Consider the following 22,782-nt stretch of genomic DNA (forward strand, 5'->3'; position numbering starts at 1 on the left):
CTGTCACTCCCTGCCCTTGTCACAGCCCCTCTCCATCTCTCTCGCAGCCCCTCCGGGCACTGGCAGCTGCTCTGAGGTCTCCCCGCAGCCTTCTCTTCCCCAGGCTGAGCAGCCCCAGCTCTCCCAGCCTTTCCTCCCAGCAGAGGGGTTCCAGCCCTCGGACCAGTACATGGCTCAGTCTCTGGGATTGCCATTCCTGATTTTAACTTTTAAATTGTTTTAAAATAAAGTAATTCTAGTAGTAAATAGTATCAATGTCCTAGTGAAAGCACCTAGAATCAATGTTCTAACAATCAAAATATATAGAATTAATACTAATTACTATTATTAGGACTGTATGGATATCAGTTAAAGTATGGTGTAAACAAATATCTGAGCTTTACAATTAGCACTTACGTTGCAGTACATAAAAGCACAAGACTTTTTTTTCCCTATTAGCTAACAGTTAATGCCACGGCTAAAAAACATTAGCACTTTCCTTCTTCCTACACAGTAAAATAGAGCATAACCACACAAATTTATACCATTCATTGAAATCTAAGACAGACCCCAAGTAGTCACTTTTCCTGAAAGAGAATTACGATCTTATTTCTTTTCCCCCAAAAGCTCTCTGTAGTTCTTCAAGACTCCCATTTCATTTCCCAAACAGGTTAAAAAACAAGTACGTAATTTTGGTCTCATGCGCCTACTACAAGCCACTAGAGCTATTTCTCCTCCAAGCTGGACGTTGCCGTATGGAACCTCCTGCATCTTGATTATTGCTCTAAACGCGTATTTTCATTTTGGAAAACCTAAGTCTATCAATTGGTAAAAGCTGCCACCTACTGGTCAAAAAAAATTGTTTTACACCATCAAAGCAAAGAATTACTTCAATGCAGCAAGCTGTACGATACTTTGTAAAAAATCTTCCCCCACCTTTAAGAAAAAAAAAAAAGGCAAGAACAAATGGTCATAAGAAATAGTTTCAACAGCAAGGCTCATTTTAATCATCTGCTCTCGTCCCCAGGGAACAAGAAGGCTGTAATTGCACGAACCTGCCAATAAAATCATCCTTTTTGCCAGCATCTTTGTCCCACACGGTAATATCAATAATTCCACCTCGTTCTTCATAGAGATGAAAGTCAAACTGCTCCCTCCACTGAGGATTCAAAGTTTTTGGCACAATCTGAAAGGAGAGCAAAAAGAAAGTCATACTGCATTGTGGAGGCATGTACTTTCTTGAATCGTAAATTTGATCTTCAGGCTTTGTTCAGGAAGTTTTTTTTCTATTTGTAGTATGAGTACCTTGAGCATTGAGAATTAAAATACAGTAATTAGAAGAGACCACTGGCCAGTTCTCTCATGACTCTCTGACACAACAGCAACCTCCAAAATCCTGCAGCCTGTCACCTTCAAAAGCCTCCTGAACAAAGGATTTACCCTGGGAATGGATCCATTTTTCTGTAGAATAATTATGTCCTCTCTTTAGTGACAGTCAGCTGCAAAGTTATGTGTCTGAAGCTCAAGGAAAACAAACACGTAGATGGTGACTGTAAGTATTTAAACAGGAACAACTTTGTCATGTCCTCTTCCCCTAACTGCAGTGATACTGGCAGAAAGTTTACTTTTTATAGAATAATACTATTTTTTTCAAAACTGTATTTTACTTCCTTTCCTTTGCAATTCCGATGAAATTCGCTGTCTCCATCAGTTTGAGCCCAGTTACTCCTGACAAAAAAAGTAGCTTCAATGGATTTCACTCCATGTACTGAAAGCCTGCAGATTTTTTTTACCATAATGCAGAAGCAGTAGTCACTTCGGTCTTGAGCAAGAACAGAAACTGTCTAGTACCATCCCTACGAAGCAATCACTGCTTTCTACATCCACCCTGGCTTGAAAAAATGGAAAAATCAGAGAGCATTAAAACGCAGAAATGCTGTGAAAATCTTTAAGTAACAAAAGCATGAAATTTGATTTCTTCTAATTTCAGATTAAGAGGCCCTCAGGCAGGCTCAGAGCTCTGCAAACGTGGCAGCTGACTGCTGCTGGCCTCCTCCTCACTTTGCCCTTCAACCGGCCGTGAAGACCTCACGGGCTGTCACGGCCACTGAGCAGGAGACATTGTGTGCATTATCGGCGGTCCCAACATCTTCCATAAACAGCAAATTTCAAACCAATAGGGACTAGGAAAACAAAAAAATAACCTCAAGCAAGCCAAGCAAGTCTCAAAAACTGTTCTCTCCCTTATCAATCCTCTCTACCTGTTAAGATCATACAAAACTTTAACGAAACTTGGTGTAAGGACACAACGAGGAAAGTGTGGATATAAGCATGGCGTGTTTCGAGGATAAAACCATGCAGAGGATCCAAGAGGTGACTGCCACCAGGCGGAGAGGCACCAAGGTGGTATCTACCTGTCAGAATCCCTTCACACCTCTGCCCCGCCATGAACGGCCTGTAACAGCAAACAAAAGCTGACATAGCCTGGATGGAAAACCAGGTGTGCCTCCCTATCACCCTGCATTCCTCAGTGCTATACTTCTACCTATCTAGTATTATTTTTGCTTATAAAGTGCAAGTTTGCTGACGACACCAAACTGGGAGGAGTCGTGGATACACCATAAGGCTGTGCTGCCATTCAGCGTGACCTGGACAGGCTGGAGAGTTGGGCAGAGAGGAACCTGATGAGGTTCAACAAGGGCAAGTGCAGGGTCCTGCACCTGGGGAGGAACAACCCCATGCATCAGTACAGGCTTGGGGTGGACCTGCTGGAGAGCAGCTCTGTGGAGAGGGACCTGGGAGTGCTGGTAGAGGACAGGTTGACCATGAGCCAGCAGTGTGCCCTGGCTGCCAAGAAAGCCAGTGGGATCGTGGGATACATCAAGAGGAGTGTGGCCAGCAGGTCGAGGGAGGTTCTCCTCCCCCTCTACACTGCCCTAGTGAGGCCCCATCTGGAGTACTGTGTCCAGTTCTGGGCTCCCCAGTTCAAGAAAGATGAGGAGCTACTGGAGAGAGTCCAGCGGAGGGCTACGAGGATGGTGAGAAGACTGGAGCATCTCCCCTACGAGGAGAGTCTGAGGGAGCTGGGCTTATTCAGCCTGGAGAAGAGAAGGCTGAGAGGGGACTTAATAAATGTTTATAAATATCTCAAGGGTGGGTGTCAGGACGATGGGGCCAGACTCTTTCCAGTGGTGCCCAGCGACAGGAGAAGGGGCAACGGGCACAAACTGAAGCCTGGGAAGTTCCATCTGAACATGAGGAGGAACTTTTCCCCTCTGAGGGTGACGGAGCCCTGGCCCAGGCTGCCCAGGGAGGCTGTGGAGTCTCCTTCTCTGGAGATATTCAAGACCCGCCTGGACAAGGTCCTGTGCAGCCTGCTCTGGGTGACCCTGCTTCGGCAGGGGGTTGGACTGGGTGACCCACGGAGGTCCCTTCCAACCCCTGCTATGCTGGGATTCTGTGAAATAAAAAGAAACATCTAAACAAAGCTCCAGGTGCTCTGACAGCTAATTAATACAACAGTAAATCTCCACCGCTATATAAATAGTCATGCAAGCCAAAAAAACCACAAACAGGAACAAAACACTTCAAAAACAGCCAACATGCACTTTAGGTCACAGCTAAAATCACCTTGCTCTTGTACTTCTGATGCCCCAGCCGGAACTTCACGTAAGGATCGCTTAGTCCATTTGCATCCATCGCCTTCAGATCGCGACCTTCTATCAAGGTAACACTCACTATCCCTCTCCATAGCTGAGATTTTCTGTGCAGGTCTGAGAGGCGCAAGCTCTGGGTCTGAAACTTTCGGGAAATAAAAACGTAGATTTAGTGAAAACAACTCCAAACTATGAATGCAAAAACAACCATCTTAAACCATGTTGACGTTACTTGACTCTATATATGTAAATTATATTACAAAGAATTACTTGGAGAGAAACAAAACTGACAAATACACAGGTAATGTCATATGCTGCTTTTGCAGAAGGAAGCAGAACAAATGCTACTTAAGGAAATGTTCTGGGAAAAAATAATGTGTTTTTTCCTACTTCACTTCTCTGTCTGCTGATCGTTAGAACTAAAAACATTACATATAAATGTTCTAAAGTCTCTTCTATTAGTAGCATATGATTGAATGAACTCAAACACACACTAAAATAAACACATAAAACAGCAAGAAACTGAAACTTCTATTAAAATAATATAAACCCACCATTAGAAGTGTGGACCAAGGAATAACAAATCAATAAATTCCCGTGCACATGACAACTATCTCAGCCTCCAAAATGATATGGTATTCTCAGAAACAGCAAGGAAAACTGACTTAAATACCAACACATTAGTTCAGGAGTTTCAAAAAGAGATGTTGCCGAGCCTGTGATGGGAACTGTGCAGAAATTGTGGACTGTGAGCCCACTGGGGGTTAAAAGAAAATTCACACACACCTACACAAACCAGATGGCCACAGCCTTCATCAGCGAACTCCACTGGTGGCGGGAGAGTGGTGATTATAAACCTGCCTCACTTTTCAGCCCCATCTTGCTCTGAGCTATAGGGGGTAGAAGGTACCACGAGGCAGCTCCAGAACTGGGAAATCACCTTTGCACTCCTGAGGTGAGCTAACGCATCTTGCGTGCACCTGAGGAGCACGCTCCTATTCCAAAATTGTATTCGTTCAAGGTTACTTTATCTGAAATCAGAACACTAGATAGCTAAGCAATACGTAAATTCAAAAATTATTCTTTCTAGGAATCAGGAAAACCAGGTTTGTATGGATACTCAGCTGCAAATAAATTGAATATAAGCATTTTCTTTATTACGTAATGTAGTTTGGGCAACAAAGGCTTTATGGGCTCATACAGCCCTTCACACAGTGAAACTGTGTTGCGTGGTTGACTTCATCGCTTGCACACCTCCAGTCGTTCTGTTAGAGGTTTTCAGTGGAAATTTGCTTTGAGTCTTTCAGAACGTACACACAGCTGGATGGTTACAGCTAAGCAAGTGCCCAGGGCAGGATTTTTACTACACGGAGAAGATTACAGAAAGCACACCAGCATACAATCACTGGATTGCAGTCTGCCCTCACCAGCCTTCAGAGAGAAGTGTTGTACACGAGGACTGCAGCCACTGGGGTTGGGGCAAATCTGAATAATCCACTTCTAGCAATAATTCAGATATCACATTGGCATGTGTTTGTGTCGTCTAGTGGCTATTCATTCCAAGTATGGTTACTCCCAAAACACTTCACGACATTTATTAAAGATTTTTCTCCTGAAATAAGGGATTTGACTGAGGAGAAATTTCTTGCAAGCTTACTATTTCTCCAAAGTCAAACAAGGAATCATGGAACCACCTTTAACTTAACCTGTGACATGCAGCAGCAGTGGGACACCAGAAAGCAGAAACTCTACAAAAATTAGGGCACAGTTGCCAGGAGAGGTTTAATCTACAACATGGGAACACTATTAAACTTTACAATTTTTTTCTCACCAGAAATTTCCTTTTGTTGGTGTATACAATAAACACTGTCAAAGACTTAGCTTGTGAAGAAGTGGTAGATTTTGTGGTCTTGTTCCAGTTTCTTAGAAGGTTTAGAGTAAAAGAAAGACTGAATAGTAAATAACCAAAATGGAATCTGCCCTGAACGTAAGGTGATAAGAGACAAAGGTTGATGAATCTGAAGAAGAGATAAGGCACATTTAGGAAGAAAATCCATACTGGGATAGAACCAGTAGTTATCTGAGACTTATTTTGGCAAAGAATACACAGTTGTTGAGTTTTCTTAAGAGTTGAGTGGGAATCCAAATGATTTCCAGGATACTACCATGGAAAATAAGCACGAGTTTGTATTTATATCTCTTTAAAAGTAAAGCTTAAGCACAACTGCACAGGTCTCTGCTAATCACAAAGGAGGCAGTGAATCATTCGGAGAGCACACCTTATCTAAATTCTGTATTTTCAATGGCTCTTAAAATAATTTGCTGCATTAGAGCAGCTGCCACCATACAAAACATGCTGATTTTTTATGACCAGTAGGGAGTTTATCAGCGAAGGTGATTTATACACGAGGTGGCAAGGCAAGACCTAAACAACCACGTTCAGAGTGTAAAATGACAGATGGGTCAGACAGGAGTTTACAAGAGTCAGGCAGAAACCCCGAGAAGAACGTTTTGCTGGGGAAAGCCTTTTTGGGTCACCGCCAGATCTCACAAAGCCCCTTTCAGAGCCCAGTGGCATGCTGACCGAGAGCGAAGCTGCAGAGTCTATATCTCAATCCGCGGGAAGAAAAGCAGTAGGCTGCTAAAAAAAAGGTGGTGTGGGCTGGTTGTTGCTATTTCTTCCTCGAGGTAGGGAATTTGAACCACGGTAGCGCTCCTTCCTCCCTGTCTTTATCAGTAACATGCAGATTCATGGAGACATACAGAAAGAACGAGTTGGGGTACAGCCAGCTGGAGCTAAAGCTATGGAGATCTCCTGGACATGAAAGGCATGGGCTATGTGGTCTTATCCAGAAAGAATAACTTCCAACTGGCATTTTTCTTGTTTCCAAGTGAGACTGAACAGCATCTGAACAGACATCTGAGACACGCTTTCCTTCCAGCCAAAGTCATCCTTATCCTCAGAAATTACAGATACTGATACAGTCTCTAATTTCATATAGTCTCTCTTGTAGGAAGTAGAACAAATAAATACAAATGCTTAGATGAAAAAATGGGAAAATTAGTCTGATTTCGCATTTTAGAGCTCTTCCGGTATGAAGTTCCTTTCACAGTGTGAGACAGGTACATCATTTCTAGGTACATTTTCAGGTATATAAACCCCATGGTCTGCCCTCTCGCAGCCCGACCTCACCTCTCGGTCGATCAGTACTCACGCCCCGCAAAGCACCACTCCTCTCACTTGCATGTGCTTCTGCCCATGTGAATAGACTCTGCTTTTACTTTATCTCCTCCTTGTTACACACACCAGTAGGACACACTCCTCCTTCACTATGCCCTTGCACAAAAAAGCTATTGTTCAAGAATAATTCAACAAGACAGAAGTAGAACAGTGTGCCTACCACAAAGTTGTTTTTTTTTTTTTTAAGTTGTAAAAAGCAAATCAATCATGTAGCTCTGTGTCCTGTGAAGGCATCTCTATCCAAAGAATTGCTTGGCTTTGGAAGCTTTAAATAAAATAAGGAAAATAATGAAAGAATGTAGGAAAGAACGACACTCTTCTTCATTGCCAAACAGAGCACAGATGTACAAATGCAGCAGAGTGAATCCAAGTCAGCAGTTCAAACGACTGCTGCAAACTCAGGTACACAGAATTCTTCCCCCCAGATATCTAGGAATTTTGCACGGCTTGGATAAAATTTTTAAAATAAAGATTGAGAATGTCAATAGAAACAGCTGCTACTTCTACATACCTTACCCCCATGATGAAAAAATCAAGTCATATACAAAAAGGAGTGTACAAGGGACAGTCATATGCATTCACAAGGCTTTTTCCTCCATCAGAAATTACACAAAGTATGTAACACCTTGCAGAAGTCATCAACATGTAGACACCAAGCTACAAAAATGGGATCATATAATTCCTTTTTAAAGTTTGCTCTTTGTGAGTAAGTCTTAGAAATCGACTACTACTGGTAATTACCACAATACGAAAGAACATTTATCTCAACTCCCCGTCAACTATATTTTACATTTTAGAATATTTTAATTCTAAGTGAAGCTAATCTAAATTTCTGCAGCCAAGAAATTTACACTGCCCTATACCCTGCGTGTTTTCAGAATGAAAAACGCCATGTTAAATCTAGTTTAGGATGTTTGCTCTAACAACCTGATCTTGCCACTGTAGTTGCAATCTTCTGTTGACATTACAATATTTGTAATAAGAGCTGATACTTTTGCAGCATTTAATGGATTTTTGCAGTTTGTGAAGTCTAAAAATGGTTCCTTCCGCTTAAAGCAAATTGGTGCAGCCAGCTTAGGTGTAATATGATGAAGGCTGTGACTCTGTTAAGCACTCCCTATGACTTGGATTTTCTGGAAAAGCGTGGAAATATTCATAAAGGACAACGATGTGTCAGCAGAAGTTGTCAGAGAGGCAGTGTCAGCACAATCCCAGACGTCACCCTTGCCTTCTCGCAGCAACACCCCCTTGGGAAGGGAACAGGTGTCCTGACAATCCTGCTATTGCCCTGGACGACCAGTGCCACCATGATCCTAGCGCTGACATGAACGTGACATGCAGAAGGACAGCGGCCACCAAGACGTGAGGGAAACTCACTGTGCTCTCGGAATGGGGAGCATGAACACAGAAAACCCACACCAAAATGGTACTCTGCTGTTTCGATTGTACACCGAATCAGCTGTTATCACTCACACACAAGTAATGCAAATATCAGCCTCACCAAATATTTGCATAATTTTTATAACCAGACGTCTAACAGACAGATGTATCTATTCTGACGTTTTTTACTTCTATTCCATTATTTAGCAGCTTTCCATCACGCACTATTTACAGCTGATAAACTAACATCTCGAACCCTATGGCTTACAAAAGCAAGTATTTTCTCAATTTTAAAAGATTCTTCTTAAAAACCCAAACCCAATAATTCTACCTTCTATTCTGGAATTCCACACAGTTTTGGTTGAAAGATTCTGGTTGAAAGACTGAACTGATTGCAAATTCCTTCTATTAAGAAATGCCATACAACTCTATGCTTCTGCTTGTCTTTGATTGCAAATCCTGAGGCCATGATTCACTATTTCCAATTTTCTTCTTTCCTCAGAAGGCATCTCATTCCAGTGGAAAAGCCTTTGTTTCAATTTTAAAAAAGCAAAAAATGCTTCATAAGACTTTTGATATTAAGAAAAGGCAAATTAGGAGTCACATAAACTAAGTATTTTGAGCTGGGTGTAAAAGCACCAGTTAATAAGGCTACAGCTTTTGGCACTTTAGTTTGTGCAACTGGGACACAGGTATTTTTAGAAGAGCTAAAATAAATTTAAAAAACAGTCAGCAGTTAGGAACTGAAAGCCTTACACTCTGCAACTCATTTTTGTTTAAAATGTTTGCAATGTTTCCTTTTAAAAATGTATGGAAAAATTTCTAATGCTGAATTAAAGCAAAAATAGTTCTCTAAAAGCAATTAAAAAATCTTTTTAATTCACTTGCTTTCGGTAGCAAATACACTCTTTTATCACCAATTGTAATTAATCAGAAGTAGTTTCTCAGTTATGACTTTAGGATGATAACATATTTTTACTTTTAGTTTATAAACAACCTGTTACAACCGAGACTAATTTACCTTCACTCCTGGGAAGAACAGACCTGCAGTTCCAATTGATGAAAATCACACTGAAATAGCTCATCACTTATTAATAGTATAAAGTGAGAATATTATTACATTTTAGTGCATTCTAGTACTCCCAGTTCTAAATTTATCATTGATAATACAAAACAGAAGTGAAGGTATAAAGGAAGAGAAGACGACATCTTCTCTTTTCCTCCAGATTTTACTGGAATACTGTGACTTGACAGGGCACAGCAGATAATTATTAAACACTTCTTCCCCTACTATGTTTAGCTAAAGATGCCAAACCACTTTTCTTCTGTTTTTCCTTAAATTCAAGCACTCATAAGGTTCTTCTGGTGTTTTCTTCATGTGCCATTAATGCAGTGAGTTTAACGCGGGGTCTGATCATGTTTGAATACAATTTAAAGGCAATTCTCCCACAGACGTGAAAAGGGCAAGAGCAGACCCTTATTCAGATGAACATAATTTTCAGTAAAATGGGTAACATTTCTGACAGAGCTCTCTCTCAGTATGCTTTGGCTAAGAGGTACTGTCTTCATTAAAATACCTTTGCTTAAATAGTTGTGGTTACACAAGAAAACATGAACTGATCTTATTTCTTCATCTACAGATTATGAATGGAGGCAGTCCGTATATCAATTAGATCTCTGTCAGTGTACGACTTGTTAGTCACACTTAACATCAGGAAATGCTGTTCAGAGAAAATCCAAGCTCTGTCTGAGAACATGCCAATTTTTCAAACAAAACTGAACATAAACAAGGAATATAAACAACCTGGTCAGCCAGTATTACCCATCCTCCCTGTGAGTACCTACAGGATCCCTGAATCCTCAGTACACTGTCCAGTGAACACAGCACATACCAGTGTTCCCACCCAAGTTCTCAACCAGGGAGGACAACTGTTGCCAATGAGGCAAAAGTTACACCAATGCCTTCTCATCTTTGGTTTGTAAGAGCTAAATGAATACCAAGACAGGGCGTGGCCACTCCCATACTCCCATCTTGTCAAGTAAGCAGAAAGAGAAGATATATGTTGACATTTGAACTAACTAACCTTGATTTCAAATATCTTCCATCCTGAAAGCTTAGCGAAAGAAGACTGGTACTGCACCTTCCTCTCAATTATTAAGTAAACATGGATATTTTGCTTACTTGTGTAGCACACTCTGCGTGCTCCACACAAACTATCAGAACCTCTCATCAGACTTCGGCACTCTCACCTTGGACGGTGTACTTTGTTGTCCTACACGACTACAAACACAATGAAGCTTATGAAGGTTCTCAGATGAAGACAAAATGACAGTCTGTCACATTTCTTTTCTCTGGGAACGGCGTGTAAATCCACATTGGGTCAAGCCCCTGCACATTACAGCGGGAGTGGGGAAACGTATAAAGTCTCTGCCATCGCTAGTCCTTACAAAGAGGCTTCCTCCGTGCTCTACACAACCAGTGAGTGAAGACCCAGCAATGGTTGTTAGCAACGCAGCCTGACCACATGGCTTCATCCGACCTTGTAGTGGGTCTGGCTGGATGGAGATTGCTTTCCTCAGAGCAGCCACTACATGTGGTGCGTTGCATTTGTGGCTGAACTGGCGTTGGTAACACATCAACACTTCGGCTGTTGCTGATCAGTGCTCGCACTGCACCACCAGACTTGTTAATTTCTCCCATCTTCTCACTATTCATGCTGACCTATTTCCTGCCCAAAGTAAAACTTCACTCCAAATACCACTGTGTTGCTTCCTCTTACGCACTCCTCATCGTTAGCACTCGAGCATCCCAAGGCTTTCCTCTGAAGTAAGTGTGTGTGTATATATATATACACACACACACACATATATTTCTAAGTACACTTTTTTTCAGACTCTCTCTAAAATGTGTATATAAATTGTGCCCATATCACTGTGGTAGAACATCTCCATCTGTGTTGCGGGGAGAAATGAGCTGAATTTGCACCATGGGAGATACTGTTAGACACTGTGGAAAAAAGCAGCCTTTCATGGAAATGATAGTTAAGCACTGGAACCAACTCTCTGGGGAGAGCATATCCATCATGGCAGATTTTTAAGGACAGATTAAACAAACACCCGTCAAACACAGTTTAGCTGTCATTGTTACCACTTTATGGTAGGAAGACAACTTTTTAGACTGTTAATCTTATTTTTCCGTCTTTTTCATGCCTACCCTGCACACAGGTAGATTTTTAAATAGCCCAGACACCTGAAATCCTGGGAAGTGAGGTCCGGTCTGTCCACCAACCCTACCTGCCTTGCCATTGGCCTTGTCTTCCAGAGACATTCTAGTTCTCTTCCCAAGTTCCTTGTCTCCTATTTTTTTGCCTCCATGTCTCCCACTCAGCACAGCGAGGATAAAACTTTCAAATCAAGTAATGTGTGCATTACCATGTAGGTAAACAGCACCACCAGAAGCCACCATCCCTTACCCTTTTCTGAATTAACCTCCTGTAATCATACAGCAAGCTGTACAGCAGCAGGTGATTTTTCATGAAATATTTACCCGTATCGTCAGATTCTTCACAGAAAAGTCTGCCTGCTCTAAATAAAATGAAATGTTCTTTGAATGAGAGCATCTGAAGAATTGCTTCTGCTTAAGTTAACGCAAACAGTTAATTATAAAATGCTGGTAGAACTACTTGACAACTCTGAAGAAAAATACAAGCTGTGTTTATCTAAAAACTGTAACATAACTATTCTGGCGGAGCACCATCCGCAAAGACAACACTTACCAGCAGGAGGCAACAACCTGACACTTTGCAACAAAACACTTTTTCCTTTTTTAAAAATTAATTTTTTAATTAAAAAGAAAACATACAGGCTCTTCCCCTTCCCCATTTCCAGCTATAATCAAGGAAAAGTTTTTGTTTTGGTTGGAAAATACATTTTCTCTAACATATAAATCAGTGCTGAATTATAATTACAGCTTCATTGACCCAGAGTTTAGTATTTATGCTTTTGATTTTTAAGTTAAACACCACTACACATTAAAAACTGTTACAAGCAGTAAGATTTTATCTTTTTTTAAATGTTGGTAGTAAAGGCATGGCAAAAGTAATGAAATTTCATGATTAGAAGGTATGAGAAGAAGAAGGAGGAAGTACTTCACTAAAGAGAATTTTTTTTTTTAAAGAGAAAAAAATGTGAATAGTCTCTTCTTTCCTCTATCATCAGCTTTAGGCTTAATAATAGTTAAGAAAATTTTAAGCTTTTTATTACTATTCTTTTTGACAGCACTGCACTGAACACTAGAAAAAAGACTAGGCAAAAGAGAGCAATACGTGCATTTCTAACTGAATTTTATGCCGCCAACATTTTAATAGGCTCCCTTCCCATACCCTTTCCCCAGCTATTGACTAAGCCTCTGTGCTGCAAAGAATTAGTAAATAAGAAGTCAGAATTGATTTTTTCCTAGTGTTTTCATAACCAGAGGAAAAAGGAGAAAACAGCTCTCCCCTGTTTGTTCGTGCTGGCTCGTGCTGGAAATAGCAATGCTCTGTTTCTCTTCACAGGGACAGATTGCAGCTCAAGGACTCTGTAATGGAAATCACTTCAGCAATTAGCACTATTCATCTCACTGTCAGAGGTGGTGTTGACTATTACTAATAAATCACCTCTCTTGCGAGCTTGGGCTTTTCTGTCTCCTTTTACACCTAGACCACAACGACAGTGTTTTACCAGATTGCATCCGGTATCGAGGCAGTTTAGAAAGCAAGAAAGCAGCACGAAGTTTGTTTCCTTCAATCCAAAGAAGGAGCGCCATCAGGAGAGTCTGCATCTTCAGCTGAGGATTGAATGCAAAAAGGAAAATCAGCCATCAGGGAAAACGCTGAGAACCATGGAAGCAGAACAGGTCAGAGCCATACACAGAGAGGAAAGCCATTTTGCACAGGTGAAGACTTTTCCAATACTTTTTTAAAAACCAAAATGGAGCTAAATAATCCTCTACTTGGTTTAAATGAATGACCAAATCTTCAGATCCCACAAGCACTGCCTTACTGCTATAGCACCTGTCTGCTAACTCACAGAATACCCACCAACCTGAACTCTAAACCGCAGGAACTGAGGCACGGGCACAGTGAGGTTACTGAGCAAACATCTGGATCGCTAGAAAAGTGCACGAACCACTGAATAATGCGCTTCGACCCTTACGTGATCTTAGTACAGACACAGTGGAAGAAATGGAGCCGGTTCCTCTCCCCGACCATGCAGCAAACAGCCCACCTGTGAAGTCGTCATCACTGGCCACCAGTTTGCTCTAACGCAACATCAAGCTCGCGGTGGATGAAGTAAAACACTCAGTTCAAAACTGAATGCAAATTGTAACTTCCCAGAAGAAGCTGTGTTTTTAAACAGCCCACTGAAGATGGGAAGTTTGACTTTCCTTTTCACAGGACATATAAATACTCTGACTTCAAAATCATTTACATTTCATTTTCACTATATTCAGTGAAAGATAAGTATTTCCTCTGACCTAGACAGCGCAGGGAGTGATCTAGCTCCCACGAATTTTGATCCAGATTATGTCTGGAATAAAGCACACATGATAGGGGAAAGTAGAAAGAAAAAACAAACCCAGCACCACCACCACCAAAAACCAACCAACAGCAACACAAGAAAAAAATCTAACAACAAAGGCAGAAATGGTGCCTTAGTTTTGCAACACCACTACGTGTTTACAATGCTAGTGTGTTTGAAAGCACCAGTTTACACACAAAAGAGATAAAATGCACAGCTGTATTGACTGGGTTTCTCATGAGACCTCAACTTCGTCTTTAGGGTGCATAGGGGGAGCAGTATTTGAAGTAGAGACCCAGAATTTGGCCAAAGTCATTGTCTGCAAGAATATGAATACTGTAATACCATAATAGAGAAGATGAGTTACCGTCCTTTTCAGAGCTACTACACAGGCTCAAGGAACTATGGGAGAGGAAAGCAGCTCATGAACACAGGCAATGCCGTAGTGGTCTGCATTGCTATATCTCAACTTCAAGATATGTCTGATACAGAAAAGGTATGCTTCAAGCACATAAATTTTAAAAAGTAAAATATACTGTCATAATCTGTAAAATCAAACTAATTTACTAGAAGTGCCATTGTAAAGACTCTAGAGAGCTAAAAAAGTAGGCTTAGGAAATTTTATAATGATATTTCTAAAAAATTTTAATATTCTGGTTTTTCTGAGCTCTCAGGAATGTAAGACAACCACTTCCCAGAGTAGAAGGATCCCAGTTAGGGCACTTTGCCTATTACCTAATAGCATTAAGCACCTATTTTTAGACATTTTTTTAAATCTGAATATGATGTCTTATTTAATATTGATCATCCTGCACCCTAGAGAACAGCAATTTTTTGGAAGGAAATCTTCGTAAACTGAAAGTTTTTAATCTGTTTTCCTGATAGCAGACTGAAGACTTGGAACTGTTGAATAGACTCGCTAGCAAAATAAGCTCCTGTGGTTTAACAGATACTTCTGTACATAAATCACACCCACAACAGTGCATGTAAGATGTTGTAAATGCACTACATCTCTACGTAATATTATTACTTCAGCTAACCTAAATGTAGAAAAATGCAATATTTAAACTCTTGTATTTGCTACTTGCCAAATCTTCTGATATGTCCTATTGCAAAAATGGCAACTACTGAAATGTTATTGAATGTAACAGAAGAGAACATGGATAAATAATTCACTCAAACAGTTCTAAAGAATTCCCCACTACCATGTTGTGCCATTTGTTCAAGATTATTATTGAAGCTCACGGTTGTGTCAATCTGAAATGTGTAGTATGGGCAAGTTCTCAATAAACTAGTTTTATAAACTGTCATCCAACACATTCAGCACACCGGGAGTTAATGCATCATTTGCACGGTGCACCATCCCCACAGCTCTTCTTCATTAACGCTTCAGAAGTTTGAACATCTTAGATATTTCAGCAAAAGCTAGACAAAACATATGAGAATCAAACTACTACACATCTTCACCAAGTATCTTTGCTTCAGAGATTTCAACAAAGCAACAGAGATTGAGTACCGACCTGCATGACAGAAGCAGACGATGTGAAAACCCCACTAACAGCTGATGAACTTTGAACCTTGATCTTTCAAGGGTTAAAAAACTCCTGCAAATATTTGTCACCGAGCACTATATACAACACTGTATATTACTACACTTCTGTTTAAATGTGTGCATCAATATGCTAGAAAAGTAAATTGCTTTACAAAATAAGTGAAATCACCCCATATAGTTATTCCATTTTTCTCATTTTAACACCCTTACACGGTAATATCTAGAAAAATCCCAGATCTACCAAACCAGCTCAAGACTTTGAGGAGTTTTAATGCTATTTTTAATTATGCAAATAATAAGACGGCTTAAAACTTGAAAGTAGCGTGGCAGCATTAGCTAAGAGTTGCCAGGAAACTGCTGAAAAACTATACGCAATTTCTTTATCTTCTGGGAGACACACACAGGAAAAAGGTAAAAATGAATTGTATTCTACTACAGTAAAATTCCCAGTCCTTCCCTAGTGGGAATGAGCACACCCTGCTCCTTTTGTATCATTTACATGACACCTAAGAGGAGAAAAGCCAGATACTGAAATTGCCTGAAGAGGCATCTAAAGAGCTGTACAAAGTGGAGACTGAGAACGATTCAGCACTCTGCTCTTGGAAAGCCTGGCTGCGATTGCCATCTGCGCATGGCCAGCAACCAGGGAAACGTCTCTTTGAGAAGCATCACTCTGAAAACTTCCATGCACAAAAACTCTAAGCAGTAAGAGTAGTAAGTAACAGGAAAATGAAATTTACCCTTTAGCACGAATTCTTTGTTAACAAGTAAGCTTTACGGGAATCGTTTACACATGAGAAATTAAAGGTTTCAGAAAAAAGAATCAGGACATGTTTGCCACGTATATGAAGTTACTAGATGACTCCAAGCTAGGCTAAAATGCTGTAACACAGTTGAGAGGTTTAAAGATTACATTAAAAGCTCAACTGTTTCATGATTTTGATTTGACAAAACACAAAACAGAGTCATTAGAACACAATTTGAAGGAGAACAAATCCTGTGCCACAAGTTTCCAGTCCTAGATGGCGTGTGTGGTAAAACAACATAGTTCTTCTAAAAAAAAAAAAGAAAAAAAAGCCAGAAGACCACATGCTAAAAGTTACCTTACTTGATCTTTTCCAACTCTTCCTCATTAGCATTGTCTGAAAATAAAATAGAGCGTTTTAATTACCTTTTCTCTGTAACACAGAAAAGGAGATCATCTGTCTCCCAACGGGCCAGTCCACATTTAACCACCACTACAACTGAAGCAACAACACGTACACTCCAGCGACAGCTACACAAGACTGAAACAAATTCAGACAAGCAGGAGCACTGCTCACACCCAGGCATACACTTCTGGGTGGTACGAACAACTCATTTCCAGGGACAATGCACCACGTGAAACCATTGGAAAAAAAAAGAAAGAAGGAGATAGATTAGCAAATGAAAAAAATGACTGTGCCATTACTGATAGTGACTTAAATTTTGACTGATACTTGAATAATAGTTTTTTTTTTTGATATTAATACACACAGATATTTTGGAACACTACTGTTTAGCTCACTGGTGTAGCCATGTAAGAGAAACTCTGCATAAGGCTCCTGGACAACGTGTACCTATCACAAAATCCTTAAGGTTACCACTGCTCATCAGTTTCACAGCAGTAAAAACAGCTCTTCTGTTTGACAATTACACACAAGGTATAGAATAAAATTTGTACTTTGACTCTTAAAAGACCCCAAAACGAAGTAGCCCTATCACACTGCTGAAGTAACCCTGGCACTCTGAGAGACAACGCTCTGACATGCTGCAAGGCAAAGTGTCCACAGACACAGATTCTTAATTATTAAATAAAAGTGATATACTGGTCAAGAGAGACATGGACTATTTTTCTGTGAACACACCTGTTGCTTAAAGCACTTCTGTGGAAAGACAGAGAAATTAATTCGTAGAATTTAACAACATTTAGCAGCCTGCGTTGACACAGAGCAGGAAAAAATCCAGGGCCATTAATTTCTGTTGAAGCCTTCTGTATGTCATGAAAAGCAAACATAATATTTTGGAAGCCACCTTCTTTTTCAGATAATTGAAATAAATTTTGAAATGCAAACATTTTACTTGCTAAGAAAAAAAAGTATTACATGGTGGAAAAAATGAAAATGTTTTTTTAAATATCCAGAAATTTTTCAAATTGACACAGTTTGTCAGGAGAAGAAAAACAGCTGGCAGGTGAAGAAAATCTTTAAGTTGCTATGGACAGTTAAAGTCTAAAGAGTTATGCTGTAAGTTAATGATAATTGTAATATTGTGCCTTTGGCAAATATACACAGACAGTAAGTGTTTTTAAAAGCTGGAGAAAGCCATTTAACCCATTTTTATAGGAGAGGCACATAAGAATCAAGCAGCTTGAGGCCTGCAGCAGTCCCTGGAGGAGACCTCCAAGTTCCTGCAACATACCACACCTTCTTCCCGCCTCATCATTGCTGAATCGTACACAGCTACAAGTCAGAGCCCAAACTCAGCTCCACTGGGCTTTGAACCAGGCTGTGAGCAAGGAGGAGAATATGGCCCGACAGCTGAATTTACTACATATGAAATATTATTTCAGATCTGAGGAGTTCAGTGTGAGTAGTAGCTGCAGAAACGTATGAGTATACTTGTTGAGTGTATTAGCTTTATCACCAGCTGCAGCAGGGTAAGTTGAAGCCATCATAACCATCCTCAGAAGCTGACAAAACAAATATAGAGCATAGGGCAGATTATGACAGACGATCTACATGGAACTATTTCATCTGAAAATATTCCATGCCCTGAGAGCCCATCTCTGTCATTCTTTGTTTCCCAAGCTGTTATTATCCCTCTGGCAAATAAAAAAAAATTATGTTGCATTCTAAGATTTAAGACAACAAGCAAATTGACAGCGTATTAATGTTGTTAGTATTTTATTTGAAGCAAAGAAGTTATTAAGCATCGCTTGGGATAAATTATTGAAGGAAAAAACCAGTGCAGTGACTTTTATTCTCCTTAAATAACAACTTCCAAGTAACACTCATACATTTCCTTTTTTCCATTTTCTTCGCTACTTAGGACGTCAGCAGTGGTGGAACAGCAGTTCCCAATCTCCACTCGCCCCAAGGCAACAGTTCTCATCAAGCTCCCAACTTTCTGATTTCCTCTAGCTGGGAGTTGCCTGTAAGGCCAAGGTGGGAAAGAATTCCTGTAGCCACGAGAGACACGAAGCTCCGAAGAACTCACAGTCACGCTGCAAGCTCTCCAGTGACGAAATCCATGCAGCGAACTCTGATGGGGAAAGAGCCAGGAACGTACATGCACTGCAGCACCGACAGCTACCACACCAAGCACAGAGCCCGCAGACATCACGTGCGCGTTTTCAGTCAGCGTGCATGCAGCTACAAATGGCACACAGGCATGCAAGGCACTACACGTATCCACAGCAAAATATTAACAGAACACTGTCTGAATTAAAGAAACAAAACAAACGTCACTGGAGCAGCTCTAAGAAAAAAATCAAGTCATTGCTAGTTCTGACTTGTTTTAACCTGGTCATCAAAAGGCAAAATCAATGAAAAATACAGAAAGTACATCATAAACTCATTATTTTTTAAAAGGCGTTCAAAAGAACAGATTTTTTTTAGATCTCACAGGTTTTTATATATATATACACTTTTCCCCTAATTTTTTATTTCAAGTCTTCTTTGCTTACTCTAGTTATTGAAGCTATCTGTCCTCTCAAAGCAAAATAATTAAAAATTAATCTAAAGGACAAGTATTGTTAACAGCACAGAGCAAATGCAAATGAATTATTGGAACTAGTGCTACTGCAACATAGTTGTATTAGGCTGGAAAAAGATTGTACTTTTCATGAACATTAAAGACATTCTTATTTTTACAGTTGCATAAGAAGAATAAATCAATTTTAATTCACAATATATGACTGTTCAAAAATCAGAACAAATCAGATTGCTTTCATTTATCAAAACTCAGAAGAATAGGACTTCTATTCATGGCCACAGTTTGAATGAGGTATTACAAGATTATTACTTTAAAAGTTCACATGTTTATGCCTTTAGAAAAGGCACTAGGTCGCAAAAGTACTTACATATAAGATTTCCTAGGAATTTTTATTTGTTCACGTGTCCACACTCGTATGTCAACATTCAGTAACTGCAGCCTACTTCCGCATTTTCCTCCAAGAAAATGGACTACAAAAATCAAATAGTGTGTTCTTATTTATGAAACTAGTATAACAAATCTCCTTTAATTGAAATAATATCCAATGTTCTTCTACTGGAAATACAGAAATTGTAAACTACTTAAGCGCTGTTTTTCACAATCCACCAGGACTCAAATATTCCTCTCTCCTAGTCTCTAATATAATTTTACATACAGTTATGTGAACATATGCACAGGTAATATTCTAAATTGATACCTGTATCCAAAGCTGTAATCTGTTTTGATCTTAGGAAATGGGACCTTCCAGCTATAAATTCTGAAGAACACCCCGTCAGTCAGCACACTGAAAATCTGCATTTCATCAGAATTTCTTTTGGAAAGATAAGGAAGAGAATGCTCCTGCGTGTAACAAATTGCTCTCTCATCTCTTTGCACACCTCAAAGCTTCACAAAAGAAAGCTCGACCCAAAACAAAATAAACTATTACTCTTTCAAACTGATTGCTCATTTTTCACATCATTTGTGATAATACCTCTCTCACAGACTGAGAGCAACATAGCACAATGCCTGCAGTTTTGTAGCATTTAACTTCAAACTTGCACCTGGAGTATCTTCTCCAGCAGCGTCATTATTTCTTACGCCGTGTGACAGGATACACCTTCCTGTAATACACAGCTACATTATTTTGATATGCCAGTAAAATGCTTCGCTGTAAGACCTGTCCTCTAGCTACACAATGCATCGTCCAAAGATTTTTCCCTTTATCTGCTCATCAGCACGTGACCTCCACACCAGCTCAGGCAGCGAAGGGACCCGCTTGGAAAGTCTAACCCGCATCGGAAGATCACGGAACGACACACCACAAACAGCAAGTCTCGTTCAGCAGGGCTGCGTCTGATGTGTCACTACAGGGCTTCCCCAAAACGCAGCACTTGACACATTCCTGCCCCTATGGCTACATGAGAAAGCTAACACTTCTTCGCTGAGGCTACTGCTTTTTTATTGTCCCAACGGTCTTCATAAGCACTCTCATTTTACGTACATGGAATTAAAGCACCTGAAATTTAGGTACTAGCAGTTAATTCTTCAGCTTGATGATTTAACCATTTTACACGACTTACATGTGACAGCAATTTAGAGTTACCACCTGAACAGATTAAAAATTACTCAGAAGAAAATGCATTTTTGTAATATAGGCTACGTAAGGATATCAAACCAACAAGGTTTAAGAAAATTTGCAATGACTTAGGAAAAAAACACATGATGTGAAGAGACGGTGTTTCTGTGTCTTCTGTGCAGCAGTTATTAAAGTGTGCTTAAAGGTGCTCACAGGTTTTTGTCAATGCATTTCAACTCTACTATTGGAATCATTACTTATACAGAGATATCCAAGTAGAAGGGATGCAGTAATCATTCATATAGCATGCTACACAGATTGCGAATGTAGGAGTTGCCTTAATTACTGCTTTATATGGTGCACATTTCCAGAGTGGACAAGAATTAGCCTCAATCCTCTGTCATAATGTTTGAAAACATATTGATCTCAACCATACTAAATTAAATAAAAATTATCCTCATTATTATGAGATCTTTTAAAAATAAACAACAGTTTAATTGGAGTGATACATTCTGTAACATATCTACTCCTTAGAGAGTAAATAAAATCTAGTAAATAAATAACTTGGTACATGTGGTAACTGAATAAAATATAATTGTGCCTTGAATTATTAAACTCCTAACACATTCATATACAGCAATTCAGTATTATTTTGTAGGTCATCTTCCCTTCATTGTGACACAAATTCTCTGATTTTTACTGCAACTTTGGCAAAACCACTCTGAGATCTGTATCTTGGGAAGACTGCTTTCTAATAATAAATATAAAGCTTCAGAGTAGGAATCAGAAACTCAGGCTGAATCTTGGGCATTTTCAGAATGAAGTCCCATGTAACAATTTGAATGGGAAGAAAAATAGGTCATTTGAGCTAAACTAAAAGGATTAGCTTACTAAACAGAAAGCTAAGAATGAAATGCATAATAGCATAAAAACAACTCTTCCTCCTATTATCTCTGTCATACCAAACAGCAAGCACCTAGTTCCGATCACTGACTTACTAGGGTATTTAATAATAGCAACGAGAAAGGTGGAAAAAGAACAGTATTACAACCCTCCAGTATTCCTCAGGTATGCAAATAGACGATGTGTCACACTGCAGCGTACAGAAACATTTAAGGTCTTATAAAAATCATATAGTTGACTACACCCAGGGAAAATTTCATCAGATTAATACTTTTTTCTTGGCCTCTCTGAAGCCAAACGAATCCACATTATTTTATAACCTCTGAGCAAGACGTCATCCTTCTCTTTTCTGCCACAGTTGTAGTACTACGGCGTAACTCAAAAGTCAACTGACAAAAACCTCATAAAATATATCCAACTGGAGACAGAATTTGTCACAAGTAACAGGATCTATAACACTGGAAACTATTTACACTTACAACTAAGCAGCTCAGAAAACTAAGATTGATGAAGGAATTACAATAAAACTAGAAAACCACACAATTTTGTAATTGAAATCTGGTCATGAAATATTGAAAAATATCAAATAATACTTCACCACTAGATGACAAAAAGAAGAAATACTAAAGTTTCTTTACTTTCAAGATTCAAATTTTTCTGTAGAGATGGCAGCACTAGGTCCAAAATTCTTCACCAACGGATTATGGATATTTTTCCATATTAATCAGCACCATTCACCTGAAACTGACTTTATCTGAAACTGCTGAACAACTGTATTCCATCCGGATCCCTTAGTACTGTCTCAGGGAGGATCCCGATCAAATGAAGTATGCCGTACCATACCAGAAACACTGTTCTGCAGTATTTTAAGAATTGGAAAAATCAAATTAATCTCAGAATATGTAGTTTACTCTTTTGTTTTAAGTCATCCAACCATGGAAGAATCACAAGAGTGATGCCATATTAAAATATTTAAATTACCACTTCTCGCTGTTCTTCTCTAGGAGCCAACAGAACTGATAACAATATAGTTCCCAGATCATGGTCAGGGTAATGAGAATCCTTCAGACTCAACGTAACTTCTGTTTGCCTGGGAGACAAAAATATATGCATTTATTTTGATTTCAGGCTTTCAGATAAAGAAATTTCTAAATCCTGAGAATTAAAGTCATCTGCATTTATATGAAGCTACTTGAAAATGGTGACAGATATTTAC

General features: G+C 39.6%; 1 protein-coding gene across 3 annotated transcripts in view; it reads right to left on the bottom strand.

The window, feature by feature from the left end:
• MCTP1 (multiple C2 and transmembrane domain containing 1) overlaps positions 1 to 22,782 on the bottom strand; it is a 311,022-nt gene that overhangs the window by 134,487 nt on the left and 153,753 nt on the right. For all 3 annotated transcript variants that reach the window (XM_075411266.1, XM_075411268.1, XM_075411267.1), the window contains exons 5-8: positions 22,548 to 22,656; positions 16,474 to 16,512; positions 3,610 to 3,780; positions 1,035 to 1,165 (exon numbers count right to left, since the gene is read on the bottom strand). In XM_075411266.1, the coding sequence (XP_075267381.1) occupies positions 1,035 to 1,165; positions 3,610 to 3,780; positions 16,474 to 16,512; positions 22,548 to 22,656 (450 nt within the window). The remainder of the gene's footprint in view (positions 1 to 1,034; positions 1,166 to 3,609; positions 3,781 to 16,473; positions 16,513 to 22,547; positions 22,657 to 22,782) is intronic.

This window comes from Opisthocomus hoazin, chromosome Z (genome assembly GCF_030867145.1).
Source record: "Opisthocomus hoazin isolate bOpiHoa1 chromosome Z, bOpiHoa1.hap1, whole genome shotgun sequence".
Taxonomy (NCBI): Eukaryota; Metazoa; Chordata; class Aves; order Opisthocomiformes; family Opisthocomidae; genus Opisthocomus; species Opisthocomus hoazin.